Source organism: Larus michahellis, chromosome 1 (assembly GCF_964199755.1).
Source record: "Larus michahellis chromosome 1, bLarMic1.1, whole genome shotgun sequence".
Lineage (NCBI taxonomy): Eukaryota > Metazoa > Chordata > Aves > Charadriiformes > Laridae > Larus > Larus michahellis.
Window position 1 is genome coordinate 155,796,821 of NC_133896.1, and position 13,965 is coordinate 155,810,785.

A 13,965-nucleotide genomic window follows, 5' to 3' on the forward strand; every position below is an offset into this window, starting at 1 on the left:
CCAGGATAAACTCTATCCATGCACATTACTTCTCTGTTTGCTACCACCAAATTCAGCCCCTGATCACCCTTCTGCCTGAAATGCAAAGTGTTGCTTCCTCCCCTCAATTAGAAAACTTGCTATTACTCTAACTTAAGACTTTCATGTAAATCCTTACATTAATGTCAAAATATCTGTTGCCCCTTTACGCTATAGAGAAGGAAAAAAATACATATACTTGAAATTACTGTTGATTGATATCTTGTAGGCTGGTTGAAGTGTATCTCTACGAAAAAAAAAAGTCGAGTGTTTATGGGTAAGGTTGAAGGGGAAGGGAAATAAGGGAGATCTTGTGCTGGGAGTATGCTACAGACCACCTGGCCAGGATGAGGAGACAGATGAAGTATTCTATAAGCGGCTTATTCTCGCAACCGCCAGCCCTTGTTCTGGTTGGGGACTTCAACCTGCCAGGTATCTACTGGAAATATTACACAGCAGAGAGCAGGCAGGCTAGGAGGTTCCTCAAGTGCATGGAAGATAACTTCCTGACACAACTGGTAGGTGAGCCTACCAGGGGAGGTGCCTTGCTAGACCTACTGTTGACAAACAGAGAAGGACTAGTGGGAGATGTGGTGGTCAGAGGTCGTCTTGGGTTTAGTGATCATGAAATGGTCAAGTTTTCAATTTGTAGCAATGTAAGGAGGGGGGTTAGCAAAACCTCCACCTTGGACTTCCGGAAGGCAGACTTTGGCTTGTTCTGGACACTGGCTGAGAGAGTCCCTTGGGAGACAATCCTGAAGGGCAAAGGGGTCCAGGAAGGCTGGACGCCCTTCAAGAAGGAAATCTGAAAGGCCCAGGAGCAGGCTGTCCCCAAGTGTTGCAAGTCTAAAGGGCAGGGAAAATGGCCAGTCTGGATGAATAAGGAACTTCTGATGGGACTTAGGAATAAAAGGAGGGTTTATCACCTTTGGAAGAAGGGACAGGCAACTCAGGAGGAGTACAGAGATCTCGTTAGGTTATATAGAGAGAAAATTAGGAAGGCAAAAGCCCAGCTGGAGCTCAACTTGGCCACTAACATTAAGGACAACAAAAAAAGCTTTTATAAATACATCAACAAAAAGAGAGCCAGGGAGAATCGCCATCCCTTACTGGATGCTGGGGGGAAAGTTGCAACCAAGGACGAGGAGAAGGCTGAGATACTTAATGCCTTCTTTGCCTCCATCTTCAATAGTCAGACCAGCTATCCCCAGGGTGCTCAGCCTCCTGAGCTGGAAGATAAGGGTGGAGAGCAGAACAAACTACCCATAATCCAGGAGGAAGTAGTCAATGATCTGCTTCTGCACCTAGATGTACATAAGTCTATGGGGCCAGATGGGATTCACCCAAGAGTACTCAGGGAGCTGGCGGGAGAGCTCACCAAGCCTCTCTCCATCATTTATCAACAGTCTTGGTCAACAGGGCAGGTGCCAGATGACTGGAGGGTGGCTAATGTGAGGCCCATCTACAAGAAGGGTCAGAAGGAGGATCCAGGGAACTACAGGCCTGTCAGCCTGACCTCGGTACCAGGAAAGATCATGGAGAGGATCATCTCGAGTGAGCTCTCACGGCAAGTGCAGGGCAGCCAAGGGATCAGGGCCAGCCAGCATGGGTTTAGGAAGGGGAGGTCCTGCTTAACCAACCTGATCTCTTTCTATGACCATGTGACCCGCCTTCTGGTTGTGGGGAAGGCTGTGGACGTTGTCTATCTGGACTTTGGTAAGGCCTTTGACACCGTCCCCCATAGCACTCTCCTAGAAAAGCTGGCAAATCATGGCATAGACAAGTATATTCTTTGCTAGGTTAAAAACTGGCTGGATGGCCGTGCCCAGAGAGTTGTGATTAATGGGGTGGAATCCTCTTGGCAGCCTGTCAGCAGTGGTGTCCCTCAGGGCTCAGTTTTGGGGCCAGTTTTGTTTAATATCTTTATCAATGACCTGGATGAGGGGATTGAGTGCACCCTCAGTAAGTTTGCAGAGGACACCAAACTAGGTGGGAGTGTTGATCTGCTTGAGGGTAGCAAGGCTCTACAGAGGGACCTGGACAGGCTGGGTCAATGGGCCAAAGCCAACCGTATGAGGTTTAATAAGGCCAAGTGCCGGGTCCTGCATTTCAGTCACAACAACCCCAAGCAGCGCTACAGGCTTGGGGAAGAGTGGCTGGAAAGCTGCCCAGCAGAAAAGGACCTGGGGGTGCTGGTGGACGGCCAGCTTAACAGGAGCCAGCAGTGTGCCCAGGTGGCCAAGAGGGCCAACAGCATTCTGGCTTGTATCAGGAATAGCGTGGCCAGCAGGAGCAGGGAAGCGATCATGCCTCTGTACTCAGCACTGGTGAGGCCTCACCTCGAGTGCTGTGTTCAGTTCTGGGCCCCTCTGTACAAGAGGGACATTGAAGTGCTGGAGCGTGTCCAGAGGAGAGCGACCAGGCTGGTGAGGGGTCTGGAGACCAGGTCATATGAGGAGAGGCTGAGGGAGCTGGGCATGTTTAGCTTGGAGAAGAGGAGGCTGAGGGGAGACCTCATTGCCCTCTACAACTCCCTGAAAGGAGCTTGGAGAGAGGTGGGTGTTGGCCTCTTCTCCCAGGCGAATAATGACAGGACCAGAGGAAATGGTCTGAAGCTGCGGTAGGGGAGGTTTAGATTAGATATTAAGAAGAATTACTTTACTGACAGAGTGGTCAGGCACTGGAACAGCCTGCCCAGGGAGGTGGTTGAGTCACCAACCCTAGAGATATTTAAGAAACATCTAGATGTGGCACTTCAGGGCATGCTCTGAAGGGCAGAGATTGTAGGTTGTTTGGTTGGACTTGATGATCTCAAACTTCCTTTCCAACCATGAAGATTCTGTGATTCTGTGAAAAAATTTCCAAAGATTCTTTTTGAAAAAAAAAAACAAACAAACTCAACTCCCACAAGGTACGCTCATGTCATTTCCTGACTCAACAGTAATCTGTATATAATTCTGCAAGAATGACTTCTTAAAAATGCAGATCTATTAGTTGAATAATCACTAGTTAAGCATACAGAAGATTCCCTTAATCTGCGAATGAAACCTGGATGGCCTGTAGTGATTCAGTCCTAAGCAAAACTACAGGATTTTCCAAAGTGAAAAAGCTAGAGGCCAAATTCTTAGCTAGTCATCCAATTTATAAGCACTAGAGAAAAATTAATTGCCCACAGATATATCTGTCTGTTTCTCCGAGAATTACAGAGTACAGGATAACCCTATCATATTCCAAGAATTCTCTTTACCTCTGAACTGTGTAATCTGGTCTCGTTTTGTACCAAGCAGACCAAAACAAAAGCAGAACAGCGTACACTGTGGTGGATTTAGGAAGAAACTGAAGACAACTTATGACATAGATTTATACATTTGATGTATGCATGTTGCTGGACCACCTTCTCTTCATGGAATCCTGTACTCGGCGAACGCACCCTGGGACTTCCACATCCTGGGAAATCCCGAGCTCCGAATTGCCACTAGGAGAATGCAGTACTAAAAGTATCACAAACACGTTCCACAATGAGATGGAAGCCAAACTACAGTTAAAGTATATACTTGTGTGTGCGTGTGTGTGTGTGTGTATACGTATATTTCTCTAGTAAGATCATAAAGTAGAATCCCTTGCAAAGGGATAAAACAACAAAGTTACATGTTGTTGATGTTCTCTCTGAGCCAAAGCAGAACCAAAAATTATTTAGAGTAGGTGGCTAGAAGCCAAAATCTCCCAAAGCAGAATTACTTGTGCTTTATCCTGATGGAAAAATACTTTCTCAGGATGCTAGGACTCATGGATCTATTTCCTTTTCTTTTGGAAGCAACAATGTTTTAAGGGGGAGTTCGGTGAAGAGAGGGCACAACCTAGAAACCAAGTATTTTTGTGGTTTAACACAACCTCCAAAACTCAAAGCAGAACAATACGCTCCATGAAACTGTCCCATTTGATAGTATCAAGGCTCTTTAGCTATCAGTGCCTATTACAGGGTAGCTTCACAAACGTTCCAATCTGGCATAAACCAACACCGTAGCAGAAAGAAGTGACCCTGCTCTCCCTTACCTGTGTCTCACCATTCCTCCCCCTCACTTGCTCTGTGCTATTGAGAAAGTTCAAAAAAATGCAAAATACATCCACAAACAAAATGACAAAAATACCAAATGTGCTCATCAATCACAAATGTGGCATCGACAGCTGATTTGACCCTTGTTATCTTGAAGAAACATCTCATGAACAAGAAAATGCAGAAAGAAAAATAGCTCTAGTAAAGCACAAAAGAAAGGGTGAGAGGAACAGCAAATGCGGTTACGTTTTCAAATTTCTCAAAATTTCAACAAATTAAAACCAAATGATGACGGGTTTCTTAAAATGGGTTTAAACATTGAGCTTCATCCAGTTCACACAGCCGCATAACAGAAGAAAGTCAGGAATTTAGGAAGTGCAAGTAATCACACTAGAAACTGCTATTTTAAAGCTTTCAAAACAAATCAAGATGTAAAGTTTAAAACACGAATGCAGCCTATCTTAGAAAAAGCCATGCTGGCAAGGAGTTCTGTTCATGGCACTTGCCTCTTCAGTTACCTATAACAAAGCTCTCCACCCTGCTGCAAAGCTTTTTACATGCCAACTTCCCAGCAGCTGCAAAACTTGACAGTGAACTAGAAACAAGCTTAATTAGAAATATTGCAGCACTCATGGAGGGTACCCTATCCAATCACACTAAGATGTTAACAGTAAAGTTGGGGTGGTTCTTATGTTTTTTACTTCTGTTTGGTTTTTTTTTAAAACCTCGTTGTTCTTTTTTCAAAGTTCTTGATGGATGCCTGTCTCTCTCCTTTTGATTTGTAAATGAACAGGTGACGAACTGCAAGCTACTTGCAGAACTAATTTATTCTGAACTTAAGGTATACCAGTACCAAAAAACATCCCCAAACCAAACACGCAGATACAGAACTGAAAGGTGGAAGAGGATCTAAAAGCCGCAAGATGCTTCAGAGAGTAAGACAAATTCTTAGAACTCTGTTTCAAAGTCTTACCTTGCTGTCTAGGCTTTTCATGGTTAACAAATCTAGAGTTTTTAGGGAATGGCCTGTAGGTGAAATGAAATAGAGGCAGACATGGATGCGAGTGTCATGGTAGCTAAATAAAGAACGTTTAATTTTCAGTTCTTCCTGGAGATAAGCTTCAAATTGTGCATCTATATAATCCACTATTGGCTGACAGCTGTAAGAAATAAAATTTACAACCAGAGATTAGCTAGGCCTAAACAAAACCAGACTAAGAAAGGAATTCCTCTTGTATTGTTTTGTGGATTTTTGCTTTACGTGTCAAAAGGTTGCTCAAGTATCTACCCAGTACAGCAGAAAATTAAATGTACAGAGTAATCTTAATTTCTGAAACACTACTAAAAAAAGAATTGTGCACCTAATACATTTCCTAGCTACTATTAGTGAAAAAAGCTATGTAAAGTTAGTTATGATTATAACCGATCTTCCCAAGTGATGTTTTAAATTTTTGCAATCAAGCTGTGCAACTGTAGAACTCTTAGATACAAGGACGACACAAGAAACTCTCAGGTACAATACAAGAAAAGAAAGAACATGCAATTACCAGTACCAAGAAATAGGACCTCCTTTATCTTCTGAAGTTGAAGTACTGTACATGAGAGAGCTCTTAAATAATAGACAAAAATTGAAAAGGAGGAACGTAAGAGAAGAATGTAAATCTGATTTGCAGTTAAGTACAGTTTAAGCATACTTTATCCTACTTAAAACCAGATTATAATCTGCTTTCTAAAAGGAAGTATTGCTGTATGTACAAGCAGCGTGCCCTTACATTTTTGCTGCTACGCAGAAGTAGTTGTTACACACAAAATTAAAAGAAGGACTAAAAGGCAGCTTCTACACCACATATCAAAGCCTCTAATATCTATACTAATATCTACTTGCATCTCATTCATCCAAGTCACTAGCAGTAGCTATTTTTCATTCATATCATAAACCATCGCTCTCATGATAATCTTAATGTGACTCTCTACCCTTCATTTATAATTACCACCATTTAGGCACTCATACAGCACAGAAGTTTGCTAAAGTTCTTTGCAATTAAGATGAAAGAAACAAAATCTGCTGACAGTTAGTTCAGTATTTTCAAATCTTCAATTCATAAAAGCAGAGACTCAAAAAAAGTTCTGACAGTAGTGTCGTACCTTTACATCTTCTGATTAAGCTGTTCAACATAAAAAGCAAAGAAATCCATATGATGTTCCTTCCAGTTTAAGGTCTTCAATATGTTCCAATCAAATTGTTAAAAACCCTATAGATCTAATCTATATAATCTACGGTACTTTATAAACTGTTTGGTTGTTTAAAAAGTCTCCCATTGACCTTCTCCCTGCTTTCCTCCACCCCAAATGAAACGCTAGTGACTATTGCACATTTTATTGCACATACATTTACAAAATATTATATCATAAAGAAAGGGCCAGAGTTCATCTGATTTTTCAAATCATTTCCTAGATGAGAAGACAAATATGCTTACTTTGGTACACAGAGAAAACAGCTAACCAAATATTTGAAACATAGGTAAGACAAATATTTACTACAAAGCCCAAAGAAAAATCAACTTGCAATTGAAGACCAGAACTTCTGCGTACCATAGCAACAAGAGGGCACTAAGAGGGCACTTACCTATCTTCTTTGTTTATCTGGTCACCAAATCCCACTGTATTTACAATGGTCAGCTTCAAAAGAACATTGCTTTCCTGGAGTTCGTATGTCTGGGCTCTAAGTTGTACGCTTGGCAGAAAATGCGATGACACGGGGTCATCAAAATTGGTGTTAAACAAACTGTTTATCAAGGTTGATTTCCCACTTCCAGTTTCCCCTAAAGTTAAACAGAAAGGTTGGGGAAGATATTTTGCACATCAAATAAATACCTACTAAGCATAGAAAGTGTTACCACAGCAACTCGACAAATTTACACAAAAACTTGTCAACTGATTTCTCCGAGCAAAACGGTTGCCTGCATTCCTTTTTCATAATGAGCACTAAATATCTTTTAGTTAATTTTTTCATCCTACAGATAAGAGAGAGTATCCTGCTAATGAGTAATAAGCAAAACTGTCTCTTGACACTTTGGTTTCTTTAAAAGTGTGAACTAATTTCCTACAGATTTAAAAAAGCCAAGTAACTAGCTGTGAAACCATGGGGTTCAACACAGGGTTTTTATGGATAAGGGTAAAATACTAGAGCAAACATTTGGTAAGGATAGAAAGACTTCAGTAACACCACCTTGGAATGTTAGGATTTTTTATCTGAAGCTCTTTGTTACAGTAAAAATAGAGCATAGCCAAATTTACTCAAAAGAAGCTGCCCATAAATCAATAAATGCATGGCATCCATTTTCAACATTTTTGGTCTTCATATATTGTTTATGAAAATGCTAAATATAAAAACAAAGGACAGATACAAATAAGCAAAGCTGGGGAAAGAGGTGGAATTATAGTTCATGCTTTACATTAAAGAAGGAGTTTAACATTGCAACTGTTGGATGGGTATGCTACTAAAGCCTTAAGCCACCCAGATACTACTCACCAATGCAAAGAATGTTGAAGCAGAAGCCCTGCTTGATGGATTTTTTAACCAGTTGATCAGGTAAGCTACCAAAACCAACATGCCCGGACAAGGATAAGGTTCGATACCCATCATTTTGCTATAGAAAAATAATTTTAAAATATGTCAGTGAGGTGAGCTGCAAAGCAATTAGCAATGGCAATAAAGGAACTCTACTAGGACGCTAGAACTCATTCCTTATGATTTACATGGAACGAAGAAAAGCAAAAGTCTGAAAAAAAGATCTGGCAAATCAACTTTATTCCAAAATTTTACAAAACATTCAAATTTACTTTGCAGGACTATTTGCAGGCTCAAAGTGATGTCCACGTTTTGCAAAAAAAGCCACATGAACAAAATAAAGTAGACAAGTCCAACTGAAAAAGTAATCTGAAAACTGTAACAGATGGAAAATAGATCACAGTTGGTCTGCTCTTAGAAATGAAGAAAAAAAATATTTAAAAACAATTTAAGCAGCATAATTCAAAACAGAGACCATAATCACAGGAAGGTGTATGTTATCAATCAGAACTCACTCCGAGTAGCTGGAATTGAAATTGTTATTTATGTAAAATAATACAGTACCTTCACACCAGGGCTCTAGAGATATATATTATTAGAAACGTCTGGAGGTGCACATTCCCTTTCAAACTTCAGCTAGCAATCTAGCATCATGAAATCAAGGTAATAAGCATACTAAAAATGTATAAGATTAAAAGGAAATATCTTGGTTCATAGCAATGAACCGTATTTTTAAACAAGCATTCCATATCAAAAGGGTAAACAGTGACGGGTCCCTACTATTCTTTCTGTTTCCAGTCCACGTGTCATTACTGGTTCCTGAGGACATGTATATAGCCAACAGTATGAAAATTTTTATTTAACGCTTACAAGCCTATAAAAGTGCCACCTTTTATAATAGGTATGCATTGCAAATTTCAGAATTCTTGTAGCTAAAAGGATATGGACATTCCTGACAACAAATACTTGTCCTCTTCTTGTATTGCACAGTACTTTTTGTGGGGGACTACGGACTGCAATAACTCTAATTTTAGACTATTATAATCAGATAACTCCATTTTAGACTAATATAACAAGGAAAAATGTATAAGCAAAGCGAACAATTCAAAGAAAAAACACGACAGCTTAGAGCTATAAAAAAAAAAAAAAGGGTCATTCAAAGCATGTCTGAAAAAAGAAATTCCTCAAGGTATTCTACCATATGGAAATTACTATTAAAAAGGGCTGAGAAACACTGAAAACTGTTAGTATCCTGTTCATTTAAAGACAAGTGTATCATCTGAGACAGAGTGGCGGCACACCTAACAACTATAGTTGCACAGTCTGATATTCAAACCACCTCTATGGCCACTAATAGAAGACAGTTCCTCTAAAACAACCCATTAAGCCTCCACACCAAAAGCCAGTGCAAGAGGCTCAGCATAACCCTAGAAGGGAGGCCTTTCATCTTCATGTCACCAGCCTTAATCCAAAACGTGCTGGGCTACCCTCAAAATCCCGGCATAACCGGGAGTTTGTTACTCTCCAAGAAAAAAAACAAACAGGCGGCTTGGATTTCAGCGGACAAACCACGGATACCCAGAACCTTACTGACCGTTTCCAGAGGTCATTAGAGTAACTACTATGTCATCCACAAGAAACTATCTCAGGATTAGAAAGCGTTTAGCTGAGGAAACTGGTATTACAGCTGTATTTGCTGTTCAGAGCTATGTGCAGAAACAGACGACTGGAGTCCTCAACCATTAACTCCGTAGCCACTGTTATATTGGCTGTTTATCCTTGAAAATTTGACTACATTTCTGTATGAAACCGAGGACAATGAGAAATAATAAACGTGAAAACAAGGTGCCTTCTCTGTGCTTTGCTCAGAAAGCTATGGCTCTGCTTGTACTCAGCAGACATCTGGCTGTATCAGTACTTAAAAATTCATTTCACATGTCCCAGACAGTTAATGTCTCTGTATTTCTAAGTTTCTCCAAAGATGCTTCTTATGGATATATACGGCAGTCAGGAAGGAGAGTAACAATTTCTGCAATGAATATTTACGCAATTGCCAAGGTCTCAAATTTGCTGCTATTTTAAGATAGCGTATTTCACCTTTCTTCAGTACATAAAAGTTAATTTAATGACATTACACAGTTATGAGTGAAAATTAAAACCATTTTTCTGGAAACATAAAACATATAAAAGTACATGGCAAGTTCTCTGTAATTTCAGACACCAGACAAAACAGTCCTGGTAAATTTTACAAACAGATTACAGAACCTGGTACTTAGAAGAACTTTCCCCAGTAGAGAAATTATATTTTATGCACAGCTTGCTTCAGCGCTGTCCTGGGGGAGGAAGAGACATAGCATCTTCACTTTGTGCATGCAGACATGATACAAAGCTATTAGTGGAGATAATAAAGGGAAAGACTAAGAGAGAAGAGAGCAAGAACATGAATCTCATTCACCCCACGTGCAATTTAGCACCTTAGCCACAAGATCACTCTTTCTAGTTCTTTCTGCCAGAGGTAATGACACAGCAAACCAAAAACACTAACCACCACCCCCCAAAACCTCATACATTTACCAGTTGAGTGTGACCCGACTATGAGAATGTCAGCAGGAGAACATACGTAACCACAGGACAGGGGAGAACAAGAATTTCAAGCAGAAATATTATTTATACCATTCATGAGAACATGTTTTAATGTCTTGTCCTAAAGTTCTTCTTTTAAAGAGAAGGTTTGCAAGGATGATCGGAAAGGGACAATTCAGGGTCTCAAAAAACATTTTTTACAGTGAAATAGCACAGAAACATAGTCTATGTAAGTTCTTTCAAGAAAATGGCCAGAGTTGACTTGATGACAGTAGATATAATGAGGAGACTTCTGGTACCGCGCACATGCAGAAGAAAAAACCCAACACTACATTAATAGCAAAATTTAAAAGCTAGAGACAGAAAGATCCAGAATCTATTTCTATTTTTAAAATATATCTACTTTTTTAAGGATTTTCACTGCTACTAAACTGCTCATTTAGTTGTCCCAAGACACAATGAAGTCTTTAGGAATCAGTTTCACCAAAAATGCTGCGATAAAAGTTCTTAATTTAGACTACAAAACTTTCAGGAAATATGACGCAGCTCAACTTGAAACAGTCTTAGTCACGTTGATTTAGAAGCCTACATTCTGGCATTTTTATACTTCTGTTCTCCACACAACAAACATTACAGGACCCAGAGCTACTGTTCCCATTTGGAAACTCGCCTCCCTCCACCTTCTTTACGGAAGAATCACTTTGTGAACCTGTTCCATCTGACATCACTTGGAGCAGTCTCTTAAGAGAAAAGCAATAGCTTACGTTTTTCCTTCTGAAATTTTCCAAGGGCATCATGTGTCTCCCTCTCACCGCCAGCACCTCATACAGCTTCACTCTGCTATGGTCTAACAAATACACAGAGAAATTAAATCCACAAAACTGACCACGTGATGCCTGCAGTCTTACTACTTCTCAAAGAAATAATACATCACCCAGTGGAAAAACAAGTTACTACCGTATCACCAGTTTAGAAAAATGGTGACAACTCAAAAATTAAGAAATATAAATCATGCTGAAAGCAATTAAGTCACCAGATTAGCCAGTCTTTTCAAATTAGTATCCATTGGATGGAGCAGCTAAATTATGCTTGAGGACAACATCTCATCCAACTTCATTTCGTGAATAACTCAAAGCTTGTAATCTGGATGCTACCAGAGCTGTCATACTCCTGAAAATACTACCTGTTTCTCACTGCTTTCTCAGAATTCATACTCTCATTAAAACAGCACGCCATTTAGATAGCTTGTGGTGGTCCAAATCACATCTCACTCTTTCCCTCCCACGCTTTTTAAAGGGTTGGTAGTGTAGCTTTCATGGAACTGCATCTCTATTTCTGCAAATTCAATTAATTAAGTATATTGGTTTATAGAAAGTTGCCTTGCCCGTTAAAAACAGAGTGCAAAGGAAAATCATTGCCTGAGACAGAAGTAACATTTTAAAATTCTTTTTTTCTTTCAGAAACAATTTTTAAAAAAATTAAATATCTTTTAAATTTGACACATATTTCAGACTAAAACTGCACAACACTGGGCCATTCCACAGCAAAAGCTGGGTTGCAGGCTACGCACATCTGCATAAGTCCCCTGCAGAACCGGACTTGCAGTCCAGGCAAATAACTACTTGCCACTCTGCTTGTCGAGATGACTGAAATTTGCTCTCCAAAGCTTGAAGAAAAAAAAAAATAATTGTAGGCAGGAGGCGAGGATCCTGCCAGGCCCAGGTGGCTATGCAGAGACCCTCGGAAGGATGCCTGGGCATCAGCCACAAGGGCGGACAACACCACGTTAACGTGCCCGTGAACACTCCAAATGTGACTCTTTCAGAGGTTTTCCATTACCATGAACAGGTGTGGACATTCGTTAAACCAGAAAATCTGCTTTAATCTTCCAATACCAAATTGCATTACTCCCTTCAGTCAATTGCTTTCCTAATAACCAAAGTTACATTTAATCCACTAAACATCAACGTTGCTATTGTCTCATAACACAGGAAGGAAGTAGAAAACTAAACAGAGTTTGGAAGCAAGTAGAAAAATACCTTCCATTTTTGGGTAGTTAAATTCTAAAATGTAGATGCGTGGTGTAGGCATGCATACCATTAACATCTCTATGTCGATAAACGTGTGTGAGAGAGAGACAGAGAACAGATGGGATGAGTAGAGGCAACAGAAAGGAAACCTTGGCAAAATAACACAGAAGAAAGAGAACAGAAAATACAGGATGAGGTAGAAAAAATACAAAGAAAGAGAAGTCCACGAAGATGCAGAGTAGGAAAGGAGATACATTAGAAATTACATGGAATTAATGCATCGGTCTATTCTATAAAATAAAAAGCAACACACAGGAGTCAAGAATGGAACAAAACAGTCCCCCAAAAAAGGTGCGCAGAAAAAAAAGTATTGGCCAAAAGATGATTCAGTGAAAACTCATTTGACAAATTTCACTCGCGGTTGTCAAATCATTTATTGAACATGACAGAAACAGTAGACAACTTTTAGGGACTGGTCCAAACATCAGAAGCTCAGAATTCTTCTCTCAGCTCTTGCAAATGACTTATTACATGGCATTCTGGTGCACCAACTCTTTTCCTTTTCTAGCCCATTTCAACACACAAGACAGCTGAAGTTGCCTTAAACCACAGGTTGACACAAGACTTCCTTCATACAGGTATGTATGGAGAGACCTTGGAAGGAAACTTTAAAAAAAAAAAGCAGGGGGGGGACCTTTTTGCCCTACGTTTGTCTGAAGAAACTTGAGGCAGGATAGAATCTTCTCAAATGCCCTGAAATCACCCAGGATGGACAGAAGAAAAATGACAGTCTTGTCAGAAGAGAACAGAGGGCATGGTGTGCAGGCTGCTACTGAAGACAACTTCTGGACTGTATTTTGAGGTATTTAGGGGCAAACAAACAAGCAGAGACACTTTGCTAGTTTTCCAGTTGTGATGAGGTGATTCCACAGACACCAGCGTATTCATTTGTAAATGCCACTAAGGCTTCTCTTCTCCAACAGGTGTTTCAGTAACTTGAAAATCTAGTATATGTAGTACCTGTTCCTCTGTATTTCCCCAAAGGGGGAAAAGGATTCTGGGGCAGGAGTTGGCAGGGCTCACTGATAGGGCTTTAAACTAGATTTGAAGGGGGAAGGGGTCAATAATTTCATGCTTGCCTGTGACAAACAGTGGTGCAGCACATCAGGGGCAGAGGGATGGTGTCCTAGTAAGGGCTCTCAACTTGTTGCCTTAAGCCAAGCCAGAGATGACACACCGGGACACCCCAAGGGAATCCAGGGGGATTCGCGCAAGAGGGTGACATGGCCAGCCCAGCTGAAGTGCCTCTACGCGAATGAACGCAGCTTGGGCAATAAACAGGATGAATTAAGGGCCACTATGCTGCTGGAAAGCCATGACAGAGTGGCCATTACTGAAACTTGGTGGGATGACTCCCACAACTGGAATGTAGGGATAGACGAATACAAGCTCTTTAGGAAGGACAGGCAGGGTAGGAGGGGAGGAGGTGTTGCCCTCTACATCAGTGACCAGCTAGAATCGATGGAGCTCCATATGGGGAAGGACGATGAGCTGGTTGAGAGTGTATGGGTTAAGATTAAAGGGAAGACAGGGGAAGGTGATGTTACAGTAGGGGTCTGCTACAGGCCACCTGACCAGCAGACCCAAGCAGATGAGGCCCTCCATAGGCAGATAGAAGAGGCTTTGCGTTCACAGGCCCTGGTTCTTGT

The 13,965-nt window shown here is 40.7% G+C and overlaps 1 protein-coding gene across 4 annotated transcripts in view; it reads right to left on the reverse strand.

Moving 5' to 3' along the window:
* SEPTIN10 (septin 10) overlaps positions 1-13,965 on the reverse strand; it is a 36,120-nt gene that overhangs the window by 17,815 nt on the left and 4,340 nt on the right. For 2 of the 4 annotated variants that reach the window (XM_074560666.1, XM_074560672.1), the window contains exons 2-4: positions 7,605-7,722; positions 6,699-6,894; positions 5,046-5,232 (exon numbers count right to left, since the gene is read on the reverse strand). In XM_074560666.1, coding sequence (XP_074416767.1) covers positions 5,046-5,232; positions 6,699-6,894; positions 7,605-7,722 — 501 coding nt within the window. Of the gene's footprint in view, positions 1-5,045; positions 5,233-5,619; positions 5,682-6,698; positions 6,895-7,604; positions 7,723-13,965 lie in introns of those variants that run through there. The other 2 variants (XM_074560657.1, XM_074560648.1) reach the window with 2 other exon arrangements.